This window comes from Rana temporaria, chromosome 6 (assembly GCF_905171775.1).
Source record: "Rana temporaria chromosome 6, aRanTem1.1, whole genome shotgun sequence".
Classification (NCBI taxonomy): Eukaryota; Metazoa; Chordata; class Amphibia; order Anura; family Ranidae; genus Rana; species Rana temporaria.
This window is the reverse complement of record NC_053494.1, coordinates 127,378,834-127,402,077: the sequence shown is the minus strand read 5'-3', so window position 1 is coordinate 127,402,077 and position 23,244 is coordinate 127,378,834. Positions and strand designations below refer to the sequence as shown.

Here is a 23,244-nt window from a genome sequence, read left to right as displayed (position 1 = left end):
GCCGTGATGGCTTGGCGCATCACAGTGTCCTGCCTCGTGATATAGGGGGACAGAAGATCCAGCAGACTGTTGAATACGGGGTCCGTCATGCGGAGAAAATTCCTATAGTCATTAGGATTATTCTCCTGGAGTTCCCTAAGCAGAGGCATATGTGAGAACTGGTCACGCTGGCGCAACCAATTCTTGGTCCAGAAACGCCTCCGCCCCCTGTTTCTGGCCAAAGTACTGGAATAATGAACATATCCAGCAGCCATCCCATAAACAGCACCAACTCGCGAAAATTGACGCTGCTGCTCCATCATGGCTTCAAACCGGCCGGCTGGTCAGTCAAGAACACACTCCAACAGAAAGCACAATCAAATCCAGCGGTACCTGCAAAGAACGCACGACACACAGATACGAACGCACAGTACGAATCTGCTAAGCAGAACGAACTGCACGCCTGTACCCGAATGCCAACTACGTACCCACAAGCACACGCACTGAACGAGAAAATACTACCTGCTAAAGCCTGGAGACCGAGAAGCGCGAATCAGCTCTAACCAAACCTTCACTAACACGAGCAAAGCCGTAACTAGCAAAAGCGGAACAGAGGGCGTCGCCATTGACTTTGGCCTTTCCCTTTATAGTGACGTCAAACGTGGATTACGTGCACGCGTTCAGGTCCGCAGGGAAATATCGTCCGCTGGTGTGTACAAGCCAGCGGGCCAAATGAAAAAACAGCCTTGTACGCCGGAAACAGCCCGTCGGACATTTCGAACGGACATGTTTGCTCGTGAGTACTCGGCCTAAGAAGTAGCCAACAGCAGATCCATAGTGCCAGGATAGATTTGAGATGGAGAGTCTCATTTTGTTTAACAGTTGTGTATAAAAGAAGTGTTTCTCCAGCATTTTACAGTTGTCTATTCTAAAATATGGTCTTATTCATAACATAATGCAAATAGTGACAGCAAACACAATAGCACAGAAAGGTATTAATAATGAGTCGATTTATTAGAAGTTAACAGTATCCACTCACATAATGGGTATTAGAAGGCAAACTTGATTATCCATGACATAGCAATCTCAGAGCACAGTCCCCAGAGTCTGTTTGAAGCCTGCACTTGCATGCTGGACACACTCAGCTTTTAAAGAAAAGGGCTTGTGTAACAGCTAAAGATGCACACAGAAAGAAAAAGTAAGTGGGCTAGACTCAGATAGATCAGCGGATCTTTAGATCCGCGTAATCTATCTTATTTACGATCCGCCAGCGCAATTTTTTGAGGCAAGTGCTGTATTCAGAAAGCACTTACCTCAAAACTTGCGCCGGCGGATCGTAACTCCCCCGGCGGAATTAAAAATCCGCGGCTAGGGGGGGTGTATTATTTAAATCAGGCGCGTCCCCAGTGCGCATGCTCCAAATGACGTCGCTAGAACCTCATTGTTTTCGGCGTGAACGTAAATTACGTCCATCCGTATTCGCGACCAACTTACGCAAACGACGTAAAAATTCAAAACTCGGCGCGGGAACGACGGCCATACTTAACATTGGATACACCGCATATAGCAGGGGTAAGTATACGCCGGAAAAAGCCGAACGCAAACGACGTAAAAAAAAACGATTCGTTTCTGAATCGGCGGAAATCGGAATTGGCATATTCGTCGCGTAAAAAAAACGATTGCAGCCTAAGATCCAACGGTGTAAGTCACTTACACCTGTCGGATCTAAGGGAGATCTATGCGTAACTGATTCTTATGAATCAGTCGCATAGATCCGACCGTCGGATCTCAGAGAAATACGACGGTGTATCAGGAGATACGCCGTCGTATCTCTTTCTGAATCTCCCCCAGTGGAAAGACAGGCAACCCATTTCAGAGCTACCACTCCATCTGTCAAGCCTTCCTAGTATGGATCCATAGTAGGTTTAAATCATTTGGGTAAAGGGACTAGAGGACTCATAATGGTGGAGGACAATATATATATATATATTTATATATATATATATATTACACTCTAACAGTATTTTGCTGGTATAAAAGGCTCTTATACTGGTAATTATACATAATAATTATTTTTTTTTCTCTCACTTCAGACATCAACCTTATAGAGTGTGCGTTTATGCGCTCATGTTCCGTTTTCCTGCCCTTCGCGCCTCTAATCGGGTTTCGCATCATTAGTGTGGTCATTATTCTTGAGTTACCATTTCTCTTATAAAAACTGTGTAAGTTGTATATCTTTTTTTTTTTTTTTTTTTTAAAGTGTCTAGTTTCAAAAGAATAACACAAAGTGATATTGCCAATCCTATTACCCAATTCCACCCTCCCCCTATCTCACCATAAACCATCCAAAATGACTCCTGATACCATCGATTGATTTAATATTTTTCTTTAGGTCTCAGCCCTTAATTTTTCTACATAGCTCCAGGATCTCTTAAATTTCCTCCAATTGTCCCACTTTTTATCTTGAGCTATGTTATTGCCTTCTATTCCTTCTCTCATGTCTTCCATTCTATAAGTCTCCTCTACGGAGTCAATCCATTCCCAGATTGAGGGACATTCAACCTCCTGCCATTTTCTCGGTATTATCCTTTTGGCAGCGTTTAAGAGATGTGGAACTAGGGTTTTCTTGTAATTTTTAATATTTTCCCCTCCCCCATGAAACAGTACCACCCAAGGATCAAATTTAATTTTCTCTTTAATGATCTCTTCAATGCATCCCAAAATTTTTCTCCAAAATTCCTCTACTTTAGGGCACTTCCACCACAGGTGAGCCATAGTTCCCAGAGTCCTGCATCCCCTCCAACATTCTCCCGTTTGTTCGTCCTTGAATTTAGATAATTTATCCGGGGTCATGTACCATCCAGTCAAGGATTTATAGCTCATCTCAGCTGTGCGGCAGTCTACTGCCGAGGAGTGGGTCAGTGTCAGCATTTTCTCTATTGTGTTCCTATCCCGTTTTGATCCTAATTCCCTCTCCCATTTTTTGACGAAAGGAGGGACCATCGGCTCGTCCACCTTTAATAAGATCTTATATACTTTTGAGATGGTTCCCTTGACCCTCTCTGATGTACATAATTTTTCCAGGTCCGATAGCCGCTCCCCTGACCTCAGTGGGTGCGGGAGTCTTTGTATAAAGTGGGCCAGCTGATGGTATCTCCACTCGTCAATTTCTAAAAATATATTTTTTTTCTCTTTTAATTCTTGCAACGTTGCAATGTGCCCATCTTTTATTACGTCTCTTAATTGGGTCGTGTCTTTTTTTATCCAATTTCCTCCAACCTGTGCTTTACCCGGTGCAAAGTAATCATTATTTTTTAGTGCTAATAGTGGTGAATTAAACTCCTTTTCAATTTTTTTATACTTAATGTCCCAAATTTTAAGTGCATTTTTGGTGATCTCATGTGTATTCTTATCGAGTGTCCTATATTGAGGAGGGTTCCATATGATCTTATTAAGACTTGCTTTTGCCAATTCGTTTTCTATGTTAACCCACCTCTTTTCCTTGCTGGCCCTAGCCCACTCTACAACCCTTGACAGGATCGCCGCCTCGTAATATGTTCTAATGTCTGGTACTGCGAGTCCTCCCTTTATTTTTGGTTGTCTTAGGGTCTGGAAAGATATTCTGTGTTTTTGATTTCTCCAAATAAAATTCATAATCAGTTTTTTGAGAGCTGAGAAGAGTGTCCCAGGCAAACCTATAGGTATCATCTGGAACTTATAGGTAATCTTAGGTAGAATTACCATTTTACAAAAGTTTATTCGTCCTAACCAGGATAATGGTCTATTTTTTATCCTCCCCATTTCCTCCCTAATTTCGTTTAACAAGGGAATAAAATTTTTCTCATACATTTTTTTAGTTGATTTAACTAGAAAGATACCCAGATACCTGAGTGCTTTTACCCATGAGAATCGGTATTTCAGTTTTAGATCTCTTTCTTCATGTCTGTCGACATTGAAACTTAAGATCTCGGTTTTGGCTACCTTAATTTTGAAATTTGATATTTCCCCGTATAGCGAGCATAGATCTAGTAATTTTGGTATTGAGGTTTTAGGGTCCGATAGATAAAAGAGGATGTCATCGGCAAATGCCGAGAGTTTGTGTTCGTCCTCCCCTATTTTAATTCCTCTTATGTCTGAGCACCTGCGTATCCTGGATAACAGTGGCTCCAGAGAAAGCACAAACAAGAGTGGGGATAAGGGGCATCCCTGCCTGGTACCATTTTTCATTATCAGATCTTGTGATAGACTACCATTTATTTTATACATAATAATAAATAAGAGGATAGCATAGAAATTAAAACAGGGGATACCATTCTGGAGAGCAGAGCCCCCCTGCTCCAAAGCACCCTCCCCATGTTGGGGGCATGTGGCCTGGTGTGTTCGGGATGGGGGGGTGCTTGCTTGTTCCCTCCCTTCCTCAACCTGCCGGCTGCATGCTCGGATAAGGGTCTGATATGGATGTTGGGGGGGGGACCCCACGCATTTAAAAAAAATAAATTGGGGTGGGATTCCCCTCCAAATCCACACCAGACTGAAGGGCCTAGTATGGATTTTGGGAGGGAACCCACACTGTTTTTTTCACAGATTATTTTAGCTGGCAATTTTTTTTTTTTTTGCATTTACACTGTTTTTTTCACAGATTTTTTTAGCTGGCAATTCTTTTTTCTGCATTCCTGTCAGCAGGAAATTCCGCTGACAGCTGATGACTCATCGGCTGTTAAGGATGTGGTGGTCAGCTTCCAGCTCGCTGCTTAGCAACTAAACATGGGCTGAACACCCTCCTATTTGGTTTGCAGCAGAACTCAGGAGTTCCCATTTTAAAGGCTTATATGCAAGTAATTGACAATAAAAGGGGTATGGGAGTCTGGGTACTGCCCCAAGGGACATGTATCTAAACAATCCTTTTTTCAGGTGCAGTGATACTTAATATGCTTAAAGTGCAACAATAAGAAGGAAAAATTACTTTAAATATAGTCCCTGGGGTGTCCTCTTAGTCTGCCTGTAAATTGGCGCATCTGTAGCATATACATGTAACATGCTGCAGCAAAAATGTAATTTCCAAAAAAATTAAATAAAACACATTTAAAATGACTCGCGGTTACAATTGCTAGCACCTGGCTATCGAAAAAATAAAGAAGAAAATGGCGTGGGGTTCCCCCCAAAATTCATACCAAGCAGGCACCCCCCCTCCTAAACTATACCAGGCCGCATGCTCTTAACATGTTGATGGAAACAAGGGCCTCATCCCCACAACTGTGGTCGGTGGCTGTGTGGGTCAGCGGGTGGGCGTCTTATCCGAAACTGGAAGCCCCCTTTAACAAGAGGGGCCACAAGATACCTCCCCCTATGTGAATGATTATCCGGTACATAGTACCCCTACCCATTCACTGAAAAAGTGTTAAAAAAAAACAGGAGACAAGTTTTTGACAAATACTTTATTAAAAAAAAAATAATTGTGTCCCTCGATATAAATTCATCATCAATCACGCCGCCCCCTGGCCCTGAAAATAAAACAAAAAGCAACGCTCTGCCTTCTGGGACAGCTGACCACTAAATGCCTCCTCTGCACTTTGACAGTTCTTATATAGGTAAGGGCTAAGCCACCTGGCAACGTCACCTGGTGGTCCAAACCCTTGTGAAGTCACTGGCCCAGCATACACTTGTCCTTGATGTTACAAGTTGTCAGAAATCTCATGACCAGCAGATGAAAGGGGCTAAATAGTTGCTAAGACACCGGCAGCCCCTGGCTTCCTAGAATCAGGTGCCCTGTACCGGAAGCTGTAACATTTAGCAGAAGTAGTAATACTACTGCTAAATTTATGACTTTTAGCTGCAGTTGGCGTTGGGGCTTGGCATGTGAGTGAATACAACATTGTTTGCCTGTTCATCAAAAGTTTTTTTTCTGCATCAAAAATGCATGGAAAGTAGTTTTTTTCTCAGGAAGAGGAGACAGATCGTGTATACTAAGTATGAACACCAATCTCTCTCCTTGCCTAGTCAGTCCCATCCCCCCATACAGTTAGAACACACCTAGGGAACACAGTTAACCCCTTGATCGCCCCTTAGTGTTAAACCCTTCCCTGCCAGTGACATTTATACAGTAATGAATGGCTATTTGTAGCTCTGATCTCTGTATAAATGTCAATGGTCCCAAAATAGTGTCAAAAGTGTCCAATCTGTCCACCGCAATGTCGCAGTCCTGATAAATCTCACAGATTGCCGCTAATTACTAGTACAAAAATGAATAATAATAAAAATTACATAAATCTATCCCCTATTTTGTATTACTTTTGAGCAAACGAATCAATATACGCTTATTGCGATTTTTTTTACCAAAAATATGTAGAAGAATAAATATAGGCCTTGGGATTGGGATATTTATGATAGCAAAAACTACAAAATATTATGTTTTTTTTCAAAATTGTCGCTCTAATTTTGTTCATAGTTCAAAAAATAAAAACCGCAGATGTGATCAAATACCACCGAAATAAAGCTCTATTTGTGGGGAAAATAAATTGTTTCGGTACAACGTTGCATGACCATGCAATTGTCAGTTAAAGCAACGCAGTACCATATCGCAAAAAATGGCCTGGTCAGAAAGGGGGCAAATCCTTCTGAGGCTGAAGTGGTTAAGGAGATATGATGCACTACTTGTAACTGTAAAAAAAAAAAAAATTGTATCCCTTAAATAGGCAAAGGGTTCTTTACTCCAGGAGATATAAAAAGTGAATAATCTTCCACAGAAACTTGCAGACTTTAGCAGACTCAGTAGACATCTTCAACAAAGGGTTGGATATTATTTTTGTATTATAAGAAATAAACCATAGAATGAGTAGCATGCTCATCATATAAACATTTTGGATTATATTTTATCTTTGTATACATTTTACATTAAAATGTATGTCCTTCCATATAAAGGAAAATTCTTCAAGTTTAATAAAATGAAACAGAACAAGTTCGATTTTAAATTATTTTATTTGATACAATATAGTATATTGGTTCATCAAAAGACTAGAAACTATTTTATTTTAATGGAAGAATTTGAACACGTCTGAAAGAGCCAATTCTTGGCTGAGTAGCACCCCATTCTGAAAATCTTCTATACTCTCCAGGTTTCAGGTAAAACTGACGTCCTCTGTAGTTGGGCTCCTCATAGAACATCCAGTACCCATCTTGTACATGGGCAGAATGGATTTCCTGGTAACGGAATCTCTCATAGACATTAGAACAATCTTCAGTGAATTCCATCATCTGACCCCTGAAGTCTTCTTTCTCATAGATCCTGATTCTGAATGAACCTTCATGCTGTTAAAAAATAGGATTGAGAATAAAGACTGAGCAAAGCTATCCAAAATTATGCTAAATACTCCACTTCCGGACCGCCCACTGTATATAGATGTCATGACTTTGTCAGATAGCTGCCAAAACCCTGGTATACTTTTACACAGTGGGCGATCCTCTTTCAGATAAAAGTGGTGCCCTGCCTTTCGTTAATTTTCCCAGCTTACCGGAGACGTCGGTAGCAGCAAAAACGTTCTGATATGCTGGAGGGGTGGGCAGGAAGTGGAGTGAAGGCAAGATGGCCCCCACTCAACTCTATGCCCTTGGAGGACCAGAGGGACATGAAACGTCACTTCCGCCCTTCTGCCTTACAGGGCCTATTTTTTTGGGGCGTAAAAGTAAATTTTTTTTTTTAAGTGTAAATGTGAGATCTGTGGTCTTTTTGACCCCATATGTCACATTAAAGAGGCCCTGTCCTGCTTATTTCTATTACAAGGGATGTTTACAATCCCTGTAATAGGAATAACCATGATCAAAAGATTTTTTTTAAAGGGACAGTGTAAAAATGAAAAATAAAAAGTAAAATAAATAAGAAAAAAAAAATCTCAGAACTTGCGTGCAAAAGCGCATACATACGTAAGTCTAATGTACGCTTATGTAAACGGTGTTCAAACCACACATGGGAGATAACACCGTGAAAATTAGAGTGAGAGTCATAATTCTAGCACTAGACATCCTCTGTAACTCTAAACCTGTAACCTGTAAAAGTGTTAAAATGTTTAAAGAGTTGAATATGGAGATCAAGTACCATAGTTTGCCGCCATTCCACAAGCGTGCACAATTTTAAAGCTTGACATGTTGGGTATCAATTAACTTGGCGTAACATCATCTTTCACATTATACAAAAAAATTATTTTTTTCTAATTCAGATTTTTTCTAATTCAATTGAGTTTGTAAGACCATTGCACAAATACATTGTGACATAAAGTATTGCAGCTATCTCAATTTTACTCTCTAGGGTCTCTGCTAAAAATATATATATAATGTTTGGGGGTTATAAGTAATTTTCTAGCAAAACATACAGATTTTAACTTGTAACCAACAAATGTCAGAAATAGACTTGGTCCAGAAGTAGTTAACTTTACATACTGTATATTTATTTCCATTTACTCTTGAAAGTTCTTGATAGGTAAACAATGAAGGTGCTTATTCTTGCACAACTTTAACCTACCATGTCATTTTCTTTCGATTATTCAGATTTAAAAGCCTAAATTATTTTTTAATAAGAGTTAGTCTGCCTTTGAAATAAATGTTTTTTTTTTTAATGCCAATTGTTGTTAGGTGAAGTCTCAAAGTAATTTGCATAGCTTTAGAAAGTCCCATGCTGTTGGAGATTGGGGTTATGTGGGGAATGTCCTGCAAACTCGATACCTGTGTGAAATGTATTTTTATATTACTTCATAGTTTAATTTTGCTGCTAGCTTTTAATGCATGCCTACATACATACAGCCCTTACAATATAGTAGTTTTGACCGGTTTAGGTTTATGCTGTTCATACATTTTAACATGGGCTTTGTTTTTAAACTGAGATGCCCATAGTTACCTGGGGGCTTAGACGACAAGATCTAATGGAGTCATTGTAGCCCATCCATTGCTGGAAGTCAGGATATTCTCCCCTGTGAAGGAAATACTGGTGTCCTCTGTAGTTGGCATGTTCATAGAGGATCCAGTTTCCACTTTCAACACGGATGGAGTTGCAGCGTCTGAAGTATAAGGACAAGTCTGGGCATTCAGAGTTACACTCATAGGAGCGACCCTGAAAGTTCTTGTCCTCGTAGAAGATGATCTGTGGAATAAAAAACAATTAATTTACACTTTCTGAGATGATTTAAATTTCATACATTTTATGTTATGTTATGCATATATTTTTTTTTTTTAGATTCTGTAACTTAGAAGAACAAAATTAAATGGTCAGTAAATTCAAAACTGATATTTTTACTTTTGGGTTTATAACAAGATTTAAACCACCTGACAATATCTTCCATCTCTCTATCTGCCCCTAAGTTCCTAGTTCTGCACACTTGCTGTGGCCAGTCTCCCTGTTGGATCTTTATTTATGATTCATTATAGAGCATGTAAAAGAATGAGCGGAAACACACAGAGGTAAATGGAACACAATGACCCACTAGGTGGACAAAAGCGGAGTTTACTGTTAAAGTATTTAAAACTTAAGAGAAGCTAGATGTTGACTCCACCAGGTTCTACAAAAAATGAGACATGTGCACACTGAAATATTTTGGTTCGGAATTTCGTTTTGGTCCGAAAAATTTATTTATTTAGTTACTCCCAAAATTTGTTTATATTTATTTTGTTTCGTTAAAAAAATGCATTCGTCCAAAAATCTGAATTAAGGCTTATGGTGTCTGTCGAATGTTCTAAGAAGATTCGACGGAGCAGTTAAACTGTACGATGCTGTAAGCGTACATTTACGGTCGAATGTTCCGCTTACAAGCTATAGAAGAATCCAAATTGAAGGCTTATGATGTCTTTCGAATGTTCTAAGAAGATTCGACGGAGCAGCTAAACTGTATGACGCTGCAATCGTACATTTCCGGTCGAATGTTCTGCCCACAAGCTATAGAAGAATTCTAATGTTGTATGACACTAGTAATAATTATATTTATAAATTATTATTACTAGTCAACCAACATTCAAATTCTTCTATAGCCTATGGGCCGAGCATTTGACCAGAAATGTATGATTGCGACGTCGTATAGTTTAGCTGCTTGTCGAATCTTCTTAGAACTTTCGACAGACACCATAAACCTTCAATGACAGATTCGACGTTTGTATGTTTTTCGCTGCTTCGTCGAATCTTCGTCGTTCATGTCGAATGATCTACCCCAACACTGTCTCTATAATGTCGAATCTTTCCTCTATAATGTAGAATAATCTTGGAGTAATAGAGTTAGGTTAGGCACATTCGACCACAGGTTCGATAGACACAGATTGCTATCGTCAGCGTCATGTCGAATCTCCTATCTATATCGAACTGTTGTAGCAACGAAAATGAAAATACATTTTTTATGTCGGATGTTTCAGATTTCGGATTCTGCACGTTCATTTTCGTTTGTTAAAACGATAACAAAAATAACTGAAATTCGGACGAAAATGCATTCAGACGAAAATAAAGTGTCACTTCTAGGTGGACTGGTTCTTTAATATGTTAACCATATCTATGTCTCTGTGAATCCTAAACTAAATTATTGAATATGCCAGGTAAGTGCTGGCAGAATAAGTTGATGGCTTTTTAAATTTAGGCTACAATAACATTCTGTTTTAATATATTTACCCAAAGATGTCTAGATTAATAGTTGGAAAAACCTGCTTTTTGGATTTACATACGTAGTAGGTACTGATTTTTCAAGATTAAAGTGTTTTATGATAATATTTCTAAAAGTTATGTCTTACCTTTACCATTTTAAGGTATCTTTACTCACTCAAGCCACAGTCTATGTGCTGTTGTCCAAATGAGAGAATCCTTCCTTTATATGTACCCTGTTTTGCATACATTGAAAATAATGCTGACTTTTTTTCCCAGTAAGCAGAATGTACAGTTATTTTATCTAGTATTATGTAAAAGTCACATTGGTCTGTCTTTGTGTGTGGTCATTGTTGTAGTGCCTTTTCTTTTACCTGTATTGCAAAGCTGTACCTAAACAAATAAATAGAACAAAAACTTGTTACTGTTCAGTCAGCAGGTTCTTTTCTTTTGGAACCCCACAGTATGCTCTTTTAACTGTTAATAAATGTAACATAATTGCATAAGTTGTTATCTCAATTTTTTTCTGATTTTAAATAAAATCAATGCATTTTTGAGCAACAAAATTGCAGTTTCTATTAATACACTTTGCATCCTTTAGCTTAATGTTCTTTTTGAATAATAATGAAATGTTACTTAAATTTTTTTATCATATTATATCATATCATATTTAAAGCATTTTTTTAATATTGGATAGAGTAGGTAATGGGTAACATCCCTTGTTTATTTTGCCATTGGGGAGATTTTTTATTTTTTTTCTATCTTGTGACATCTATCTTACAACAAGGCATGGTAGAAATTATCTTCAGAGTAAAATAAATATACATTTAGACAGTTTTCACTGAAACAAGATTTCCCTCCTTTGCCTATTCCTATAATTTTTTTATTTTTTCCTAACTTTTAGTCCTAGTGATAGTGTTTCTAGGACAAATAGTGGGGTGGATCTCAGCAGAGACACAGACAATAATAACAATCTCCCAGGGGTTCTAACTCCTCAACATGGTATCTAAAAGAAAACCAAAAAAAAAATTGTATCGTTACACATAGGTAAATTGGTTCATAAATCTGTCTGTTCTTTTTAAATGCTCCAGTTTAACTTTTTCACTGCCAGGCCCTGCTCTCCACTTTTAAACTCAAGTAGCCAGAAATGTTTTGCAATTTTTCCATTGCTTTTTTATTTTTCCCTTACAGAGTTTGTGAAAGACACCTCAAACCATATATTTTCTGAAAGCACATGACCTATAGAATAAAAAAAAATATACTACTGATTTTTATAGGCCTTGTGACATTTGTGCAAATGTTTATCAAATCGCCAAGTTGGCTTTGGTGCGATATCAGAGGTCTAAACAGACCTCTGATGTCTCTTTTTGGAGACTGAGTAAAGGACTGAAAACAGTGCCTTTCTCTGCAGCCTGAGCTGCATTGTACATAAATGTATAGATGTTCCTATTCATTCACAAAACTAAAGCATAGTAAACACTGATTACTCTACTTCAGTGATGAATGGACACAGGATCAATCAGTATTGATTGCTCACTCTGCCCATTCAAGAAGAGAAAGCGGTCTGGTAAACACTTGTTTATCATCCCCCTTAACCGCTCTCCATCCTGACAGCTTGTTTGTGTGCCCTAGGAGAAGCTGCAGCCAGAGGGAGAGCTGGCCAGCAGCACAGCAGGAGTGGGACTAGAGCGGGAGCAGGTCCCATGCCAGGGGATCGCTAAGTGGTGGGACATTGCAGGGGTCAGAGCAACAGAGGAATAAAAAAGCCAGCAGGATGTCAAAGCATGAGGTAAGCAAAAAAAAAGCCAGAGGCTGGCTGGATGACAGAACCGGCGCTGGCAACGGGGACATTAACAGTGTTTGGGGATAGGGAAAGGGCAGAGAAAGAGTCATTGCAGGGGGGCACTAGATGGTGACACTGAAGTGGGACACTGTAGGGGACAGTGGCAAGTGAAAAGAGAACACTTTCAGCATGTGGATGCATTCAGCAGCCATGCTGCTGCTTGATTACATTCACAAAGCAGTGCAGTGGAGCCACAATAGAATCAACAACTTTACACACCGTTTATATGTAACCATAAGCTTGTTATCTGCTGACTACATTCATTCAGTAAAATATAAAGTGTCAGCTTCCATTTTAGTGTAACTCCATGGTTATTAAAGGAACCATGAGTTTACAGGCTTAGAAAATGCAAGGTCTGTACGACATAAGGACTTGGCCAGCTGGAAGAAGTGCCGTAGGTCTGTCCGCTGTACAGACATGACAGCGAAAGGGTTAACTAAAATTCCTACAAAAAAATAGAAGTATGTAAGATTACAAATTCACATGAAGTATAAGTACCCCAATCTGCATGCCCATTCATTCCTATAGTTTTTGGAGTAAAAGCTTGTATGTTGAAGTCAATAGGAATAAATTAGAATGCAAGGCGTGTGCGCAGGCACGGACAGTAACACTTTGGCATCCGACTTTAAAATCTAGTGTGGGATTGGGAACAAATAATTGTAAGATGGATGGAGGATCTGGAACAAAGGTTTCAAGCATTTTATGCATATAAAACTTAAGTTTGCTTAAAAATAAAAATACAGATCATCTTCCTCCCTCCTCTAACATATTTGGTTGTTTTTTTTTTCTGGGTGTAGGGGAAGGGCAGAGAAAGAGTCACTGCAGGGGGGCACTAGATGGAGACACTGAAGGCAAGTGAAAAGAGCACACTTTCAGCAGTCGGTCCAAATTTACATCTGTTGATCCATAGAGGTAAATAGAGGGTCCAATTGGTTCTGCCTAAAAAACAGACAGGCGGACCTGATTGGACTGATTATGTGAAAGGAAACTAAGGCCTCGTACACACGTACAGTCCATTCGATGAGAACAGTCTGAAGCTGACTGATGGTCCGTTGCGCCTACACACCATCGGTTAATGAACCGATCGTGTAAGAACGCGGTGACGTAAAACACAACGACGTGCTTCCAAACATGCGTCGACTTGATTCTGAGCATGCGTGGGTTTTTAACCGATGCTTTTGCATACTAACGATCGGTTTTGACCTATCGGTTAGGCGTCAATCGGTTAAATTTTAAAGCAAGTTCCTATTTTTTCGACCGAATGTTAACTAACCGATGGGGCCCACACACGATCGATTTGGACCGATGAAAACGGTCCATCAGACCATTCTCATCGGATGGACCGATCATGTGTACGCGGCCTAAGAATGCTTTCACACTGATGATCTGCTGTTTAACCACACTGAGATTGTTTGACCGGGTTCACACTTCTCCAACATAGAAGTCGCACGACTTCCGATCCGACTTTGCCCTACGACTTCATGTCTGACTTCCATGAGACCTCAATAAATGGGATCAAACTTTGATCTGACAATACCAGGCCCTTAGAGTCTAGTATGAATCTTGAGAGGGGAACCCCACGCCAAAATACAAATAAATAAAAAAAACAGCTTGGGGTCCCTCTGAAGATAATACCAGGCCCTTCGGTCTGGTATGAATTTTAAGGGGAAACCCCACGCCAAAATAAAAAAAATGGCTTGAGGACCCCCAGGATCCAGAACAGGCCCTTATCCGAGCATGCAGCCTGGCAGGTCTGGAAAGCGGGGATCCAGCGAGCGCCCCCCTGAACCATACCAGGCCACATGCCCTTAACATGGGGGTGGGAGTGGCTCTTTATTTTAAAAAAAGAAAAATATGACAGTATGACACTTAGTTAGCTTAAAGTGGATGTAATCCCGATTCATGAAGGCATATATATCTGTAGTGTTTTCTTATCTCTCTCCAGAGTCCCGTGTCTTTCTGCTGTTTCATTCCTCTGTTATCAGTATCAAAACTTCTGACATGTTCTCCTAGATGAGAGATAAAACCAGCCTGAAATTTGTGTCGTGGTGGGTGCTATAAATAAATTAGCAGAAAGCTTGTCTTATCAAAGCACAGCTCTGAAAGTATCTTTGTTGTGGAGTGGGGGTTTGTGTCTTTCCTCCAATCAGCTGTCACACAGTGTATGTCAAGAATACACTCCTACTGCTAAATGAGGAAGTAAAAATTCTACCACAATGTTAGAATTTGAAAGAATATAGCAAGCTGAAGACAGATATACATGTTAAACTTATGTAGGGAGATTTGTTTCATCCCTGTGTATTTGAGACTGTTCACTTCTCTGGGTATAGGAGAAAGTTTACATCCACTTCAAAGTAACACTCTAGGGCAGATCCACGTAGCGGATCGTATTTTTATGCAGGCGTAGCATATCCTAGTAACGCTACGCTGCCGCAACTTTGAGAGGCAAATGCTGTATTCACAAAGCATTTGCCTCTAAAGTTACGGCGGAGTAGCATAATTCTCCCGGCGTAAGGGCGCCCAATTCAAATCTATGTGATGTGTTTTATGTTAATACGTCGTGACCTGACGTAAATTAAGTTTTTTTTTAACGGCGCATGCGCCGTCCGTGGGGGTATCCCAGTGCGCATGCTCGAAATTTAACCAGAACAAGCCAATGCTTACGACGGAGACGTCATTCTACGCAAAGTCCTATTCGCGAACGACTTGCGAAAACGATGTAACATTTTCAAAATTCCACGCGAGAACGACGGCCATACTTAACATAGGATACGCCTCATATAGCAGGGGTAACTATACGCTGGAAAAAGCCGAACGCAAACGACGTTAAAAAATGCGCCGGCCGGACATACGTTCGTGGATCGCCATATCTAGCTAATTTGCATACCCAACACGGAATTCGACAGAAACGCCACCTAGCGGCCAGCGTAAATATGCACCTACGATCCAACGGCGTACTAAGACGTACGCCTGTTGGATCGAGCCCAGATTCCGTCGTATCTTGTTTTGTAGATACAAAACAGAGAAACAGTGCGGGAACTTTTAAATTACGCGGCGTATCCATAGATACGCCAGCGTAATTAGTTTGAGGATCTGGCCCTCTGTGGCAATAACACTTGTAGTCTCCACAGTTGCATGTGGCGTGGTGACAATGCAGTTTCACATCAGGGAAACAGTTGTCACCCTATAATAGGAAGTACCTAAACATGAATCATTATTGAAGGATCATCAGGTTTTATTCTAATGAAAGCTTGGAAACAACTTTTGAAATGGCCATAACATGTTAAAGCTTAAAATACAACGAAAAGCAAACCTTTTTAGGTTTTGATAGAGTAGAAAGGGATTATAACCTCTATCAGGTTTTTACCATTGTCTGTGCCTTTTAAAGATATTCATCCTCACTGCTAGCCCTGTTTGAAATCCCTGAGGATGAAAGAAAATCCCAAATTTTGGGTTGTCGGCAAAGCAGGAATAGAGGCAAAATCATTTAATGGGGACACTAGGTTTGGTGGCAACCAGGGATTCTCTCACTGTGGATACATTTCATCTACCTCCCTGATTTGGTTATAGGACAAGAAGTGATGGGAAATCTCCTTAATCTGACATACAGTAGATAGCAAAATAAATTACCTAGGTTATAACACTCCTTTACAATATCGAAATAAAACCAGGACTTTAGTTCTACTTTAACCACTGGAGGATTTTGAATGTAAGAGATTCATCTCTTATGTCCTGCCATTCTGTCCCTGCCCCCCCCCCCCCACACACACATTATTACTGGCAGTTAATGGTTTTAAAAATGACAGCTGGGAATCACTTTATATTGCAAAGTGGCAGTGGCTGTCAAAATTCAGTTACTCCAGTGTAAATGACAGATAGGGGGTGATTTACTTAAGGGAAATTCACTTTGCACTGAAAGTGCACTTGGAAGTGCAGTCACTGTAGATCTGAGGGGGACATGCAAGAAAAAAAAACCCAGCATTTTAGCTTGCACATGATTGGATGATAAAGTCAGGAGAACTTCCCCTCATTTCAGATTTACCCCTCAGATTTACAGCGACTGCACTTCCAAGTGCACTTTCAGTGCAATTTCAAGTGCACTTCGCACTTGTAGTTTTCACTTGTAGAGAAAAGTGGATTTCCCTTTTCGTAAATAACCCCCATAGTCAGGGCCAGATTTCGCACTGTGTGCAGGGGCGGCGCCGCGCGGCAGGGGAGACAAGTAATTTTTCAGCGGTGCGGGCCGTGCGGCGGAGAGAGATTCTCTTATTGCCCGCACTGCCGTTACAACTTCCGCCCCCACCTTACAGGCTGTGCGACACAGAAGAGAGAGAATGACGTCATCTCTCACCGCCCGCCCGCCCGCCCTTACTCTCATCTCATGTGTCTCTGTTTTACGATTCACCTGCAGCTAGTTTCCTTGCGCGGGAGAGGAGAGGCTGGCAGCGTTGTACCTGGGTGCAAGTACTCTGCAATGCTGGGGGGGGGCTTGATTTTACATGCAATTAGTGACAAACAGGTACTTTTTGGGTGGTAGCCAGGTAACTGTGGCAATCCCTATTCTGCTAGCAGGCAGTTTGGCAAGTGACATCTCCATCTGGTGGCAGGCAGTGTGGCAAGTGATATCCCCATCTGGTGGCAGGCAGTGTGGCAAGTGACATCCCCATATGCTGTCAGGCAGCATGGAAAGTGACATCCCCATCTGGTGGCAGGCAGCGTGGCAAGTAACATCCCCATCTGGTGGCAGGCAGCGTGGCAAATGACATCCCCATCTGGTGGCAGGCAGTGTGGCAAGTGAAATTCCCATCTGGTGACAAGCGACGGTGGCAAGTGACACAGGGCTCCCACTCTGCTTTATGGTGAGTTAAGCTATTTCATTTTATATTACAATGTAATGATAGAAATAATGCATTTCAATCATCCTGACACCATAACTACCATGGCACCAGAATGATTGAAGCACTAACACCAGTCATTGTCTGCAAAAAATCGCTCACCCCCCTCGCATCGCCCCCCCCATGTGATGATGGGGGGGGGGGGGGGCGGCATTGAAGGACCCGGCCTTGGGGCGGCAAAGGGAGTAAATCCGGGCCTGCCCATAGTGTCATTAAGTAAATATGACATTACACTGTATTGTTTCATTGTATTTGATATTTCATTCATATGTACTGTAGATCAAAGATGTGACCTATAATCTTCATATGACATCTTAACTCCTTAGTAATCCTTAGTTAATTTTAATCAGCCCTAATTAACTTTTCCCATTTCATAAAAAAAAAAATCTTTCTCCTAGCAAAAATAAAATGTGAAAAATTGAAAAGATGTGCCTTTTTTATTTGCAAATTACTCTTCTATGCCTTTGTATTTTTTTTGCATCCTTCTGTCCATAATTTACATAAACATTTTTTTTTCAGGACATTATTTTTACAAGAAAGCATACTTTGTCCCCAAAAAAACAAAGTATGTATTACTAAAGTTGTATATGTTTTGTTATCTTATGCATTGATACAGTTATTGAAAAATAAACAAGTCCATAGTGGAAATTTAAAAATTGCTTTGGTCTATAAGGGGTATACAGCTGCAAGAGCTGAAGTCCATAAACAATATTTTATTGGCTGCTTTCAGATCTGCTTTAAGTAGTAATAGTCAAAAATGTTCTCAATTCAATTAATATGATATTGCAATACATTTTGTAGAACTAGTAAACCCATGTCTGTGGAAAAGCACACTCTATCAGGAGAGTGTCAGGAGTATCAAGACATATTTATAAACAGTCAGGGTGAGGAAAAGGCCATTATTAATATGCCCATACCAACATTTGCATTGATTATATAATTATATTGATTTTGCCCAAACTATACATACAGAATTCCCTATGTAGTCTAGATGTTCCACACATGTGACTTCAGTTTGTGCCGTCATTGCAGCTGATGTGCACTTAGTGGGGGTATAAGAAGCAGGGGGTGAAGATGCTCTGAAGCACAGGAACAGATGTGGAAGTCCTTTGTAGAGTGAATTAGGGATCTAAAATCTCTCACCCACACTCCATCAAAATGGTGGTAGGGAAGAGAGGAATACAATGGGACTTTGAGCCTAGGTTCACACATATGCAATGCGGGGACCACTGTGATTCCAGCTTCGTTTCCTGCATCACATCTCTCCCGCAGGCAGTTCCCACTGTCCTCTGTGAACCGATGCGGGTGTTAATACAATGTTAATGACACCCCCAGATCAGTTCACAGATCGCAATGCGAACTGCGGATTCGGACAGGAATCAGATTGCATAGGTGAGAACACCCATTCGATCTGATTCCAGTGCGGGGGAAACAAAAGTCCCTGCAACTTTTTTTCTGTGAGTCCAATGTGAGTTCAGCCATGTGACTGTATTGCTGAACTTGTGATCGACACCTGTGGTGCGGGGGCAAATCACATGCGAGGTCACTATAGCGTGAACCTGAGCTAAGTATGCCACTAAAGAGAGTGCAAACAATATATGTAAAACACAAAAAAAATATGTGTGTGTTTTGTGAACAAGTCACTTCTTTAGGATCCATGACACTTGATTATTCATATATAAAGATAATACATTGCACACATCAAGTGCATACCATATAGACACATATAGATAATAACACATATGAATCATGATACACCCATAAAGACTTAAATACTTTGCAAAATACGTTTGGAATCAATTATTCAATTAATCATCAATTAAGGTAACATCCACAACATCCACAATATATTAATTTATATAGTAGAGAAATGGTTAACGGGACAGGTGCATTCCCCGACATCTCTCCAGAAGCATCCAAATGTTAACCTATTGTTAAAAATACAATATCCAGATTTCACAAGACGTTATACAAAGCAAACTTGTGGGGTCAGTGTTTTATACATATATTTCTACAGAGATCATTCCACCCCATTCCAGAAAAAGCTTTAAAATAAGGAATAGATGACAAAAAAATTACACAAAACATTATTTAAAAAGATTAAAGTTACAAATCCAGATCTTAATGTAACACTCTGGGGTGCAGGGTATCCAAAAAATGGATCCACTGCACCTGACACTTTTTTTTAACAGCAATTCACAATTGTCTCCGCTTCTATTTTTTTTTATCCCATTAATAACCATACATTTTAATTAAGACCGAATGTCCCTTTTCAACAAAATGTCTTGCTAGTGATCATTTTACTAGATTATCCCTGATAGCATATTTGTGCCTGGCAAAAGGGTGTTTAACTTCCACCTAAAGTAACCCAAGTAATGTTTTACCCCCCCCCCCCCTTGTATGAGGAGGGAGAGGGGGCTTGGAATTCAGATATAGTAGGACAAATCACTTAAAATGGACCAATGTTTCCTAATAATATTATATATACAAAACGAAAAGGGATGGAATTGAGATACAAAATTTATTAATTTATTCCTCATAGAGGAAACTTTAGAGCCACATAGTGCAGAGTACCAATACCTTTGTTTTGCCTACAGTCTTTTGTTGTTAATAAGTGGGGTTTTGGATAACCCAGTCCCTGCAATATAAAAGGTTGGGTTCCCGGTAATGATTTTGATAATGTGCTTAGCTGCGATAAAGAAAGCATAAGAAGTACTGCAGAGGGTGCAAAGGGTCAGATTAGTGTAAGTCTTGTAGGGACTGGTCTCCTCAAGTAAACCCTTACTAAACACCTTTTAGGTAGACAAATGTTGTGTATCTTGGGGAATTTTGGATTGGGGGAGGAAAGTTTTTTTTTTACATTTTTTTGCTGCTGATGTATGTCTTGCAGCTTCTTTACAGCCTCTCCTCATGCACTACAGTCTTAACAGGTTGCAGATGGTATTTCCTAATTTACTGTGTGCTGCTTACAATTTATTTTTTTCACAGTCTCTATACTAATGCACTACAGTCATAACAGGCTGCATGTGTTTTTTTTTCAACTGTGATTTTTCAGAATTGTTTCTGGCTGCAATTGATTTTTTTTTCGCAACTTGTCCCTGACTACACGCAGTACACTTAAAACTGGCTGTATATATGTTTTACAGGGAATATTCCTATTATTGCTGGCTTTATTTTGTTTCAATGAAATTCTAGCTATGGCAAGTTGAAAGTGCTTTGGCTTTAATTAGAAAACTGATATATAGTTTGTCCATACCATATTGATAGATGTTAGATGGCAGTGTTGATATTGCAAGTGTCAGTGTGCAGACCTCACATTCTGTTACAGGGTGAAAAGAATGTATGCAACTCTTTCAATCACTGTGTTGTCATTCTTTTTCAAGAACTGCTGTCATTGGGCTACAAAGCTGTGTCAGCTGCATTATGAAGCCTCTTACTCCAGCATCACAGCATTGTCATCCTGAAGGAATAGGCTGGTCCCCTCCTCATGGACCTCCCTCCCGGGTAATTTACATAATTGTACTTCCAGCATCAGCGCATGATGATAAGCAGAAAGAAAGAAGTGCCACTTCTACACTCATGGCCTTAAGAGAACAAGACTGCACATAAAAACAATTTAAAGTGTTTTTATATTAAAATACTAACAAACTATTTATGTATTATTTATTATTGGCCTTGAGTTCACATGTGCTTTACAACGGCAAACAGAAATGTTTCTTGTTGACAATTACGTCTAAATAAATTGACACTCTCATAAACTCCTGAAACCAAGCTTGACATGTTTTCTATAAAGAGAGCTTGTTTTAAAATGCTCCACCATACTATAGTTCTTGCTCAGGTTTTGTATTTAGCTGATCATGCTGAAATGTTTAATGTACTGCTCTTCATGGTTCCTTTATGCAAGCATACATCCCATTTATATTCTAAAAGAATAGGTTTATTCAGAACTGAAACAACTGTGCTGTAACTGTATTATGTAGCTAAGGCTTTGGTATGAACGTGTGTTAGCATAGACCGACAATTGTAACATTCAAATAATCACACACTCAAACAAAACAATTAAAAAGATCTACACATTCGCCTTACTGGACAGAAAAAAAGTCCTACTCCTAAATTATGCAGCACTATATATATGTCAATGCTGTTCCCATGGCAGTGATTGATTACTTCTCCATTCCTACACCTTACAATGGGAAAGGTAAGGATGCTTTTTACAATAATCTCACTAGAACAATATTATAGATTCTTTACAAAGTCACAAAATAAAATTACTACTATATGTACCAAACCAATAGGTGTCATACACTATTTATTTATTAAATGAGTTAAGGCTCATGATGACCTATTATGGTATGTTGTTTTCCTGCATTATATGTGCGTTTGAAATGCACATCAAATGCAGGTCAAGCAAGTTGCCTTGGACTTTACTAGAACAGTATATGACAGTTCAGAGGCAACATTTGACCTACTATGAGTTGCGCTGTGTTTCTTTGGATGCATCAGGTCCTTCTCAGGTGCATTTCAACTGAAGGCAAAGCAGGTAAGATAAAGCCTTTTTCTTGTCAAACATGCACAATGCATGCAGCTTGTTTTAATAGAAATTGCTGTGTTTGACAAGAATGTTTATCTACAGTTTTATTTATATTAATATTTAAGATTTTTTCAATATCTTATTACTGTTTCGTTTTAATTTTATAGTGTAAATTTACAACTGTTTGTCTGCCTTCAAAAACAAAGCTTTACAAATTGAAAACATATAATGCTGTATTACATTTTTGCAGATCTTATTCTATGAGGACAGGAACTTTCAGGGTCGCTGCTATGAATGCAGCACAGACTGTTCCGATATGACCACCTATTTTAACCGCTGCAACTCTATCCGTGTAGACAGTGGAAACTGGATCCTCTACGAACATCCTAATTACAGAGGTTACCAGTACTACCTTTGGAAGGGAGAATATCCTGATTTCCAGAAATGGCTGGGATTCAATGATTCCATTAAATCTTGCCGGTTGGCTCCCCTTGTAAGTATGAATTGATAGATAGATAGATATTGTTAATAATAAAAAGGGAAATTGCCACAAGTTTAATGTGTAATCTCATATATTTTAAACTTTCATAGTTTAGAATATGCTGGTTTTGGTCCATAAATGTTTGCACTATCTATCTTTGAAGATAAGTAACAAACAAAAGATTAATTACTAAATGACTATTGCTTTACTATAGGTCCCTGTGGCAGTCCTCAGTGCTGACTGGTACTCATACTATTTTATAATGTCTTTTTGTAGCATCGTGGTCCATTTAAAGTGAAAATCTATGAAAGAGGAGACTTTCGAGGTCATATGATGGAATTCAGTGAGGATTGTCCTCAAGTCTATGAGAAATTCCGTTATCATGATATCAATTCATGTCAGGTCCTTGATGGCCATTGGATGTTCTATGAGGAGCCTAACTATAGAGGACGTCAGTACTACTTGAGACCTGGAGAATACAGCAGATGCTCTGACTGGGGAGGTGTCAACTCCAGAATCAGTTCCTTCAGACGAGTTTATTATCTGATGTAAAATAAATAACCCGGAATATGCTAACTGGCATATTTATTTCTTTTTTTTTTGTGTTAACCAATGAGGTAGTGGGCAAATGTGCCATATGTGCCTTACTTACCCTAGCCGTGTCTTCTCTATAATAGTAATACCAAACACCATATAGAGCAAGCACCATTTACTGTTGTGTATAATATATACAGTGTATATATATATATATATATATATATATATATACACACACACACACACACACACACACACAGGACCACCCCCACATGTACCACGTCCTAACCTCAAAATCCACATGAATTTTTTTTTTAACAGACTTTACTTGTGTGCAAAAAATTACACTTAAAATTTTGAGTATTGTGTATAAAA

At 39.5% G+C, this 23,244-nt stretch overlaps 2 protein-coding genes across 2 annotated transcripts; one reads left to right on the top strand and one right to left on the bottom strand.

Annotated features, from left to right (window-relative positions):
• Positions 1 to 6,938: 6,938 nt before the first annotated feature.
• Positions 6,939 to 10,837, bottom strand: LOC120943801 (gamma-crystallin 1-like). Its single transcript, XM_040357348.1, has 3 exons — positions 10,732 to 10,837; positions 8,864 to 9,106; positions 6,939 to 7,284 (listed from the first exon to the last, which is right to left on the bottom strand). Exons 1-3 carry the CDS (start codon positions 10,738 to 10,740, stop codon positions 7,003 to 7,005), a joined length of 534 nt encoding a protein of 177 aa, XP_040213282.1. The 5' UTR covers positions 10,741 to 10,837; the 3' UTR covers positions 6,939 to 7,002.
• Positions 10,838 to 21,450: 10,613 nt separating this feature from the next.
• LOC120943800 (gamma-crystallin-3-like) lies at positions 21,451 to 22,908 on the top strand. Its single transcript, XM_040357347.1, has 3 exons — positions 21,451 to 21,518; positions 22,102 to 22,344; positions 22,609 to 22,908. Exons 1-3 carry the CDS (start codon positions 21,510 to 21,512, stop codon positions 22,882 to 22,884), a joined length of 528 nt encoding a protein of 175 aa, XP_040213281.1. The 5' UTR covers positions 21,451 to 21,509; the 3' UTR covers positions 22,885 to 22,908.
• Positions 22,909 to 23,244: the final 336 nt, after the last annotated feature.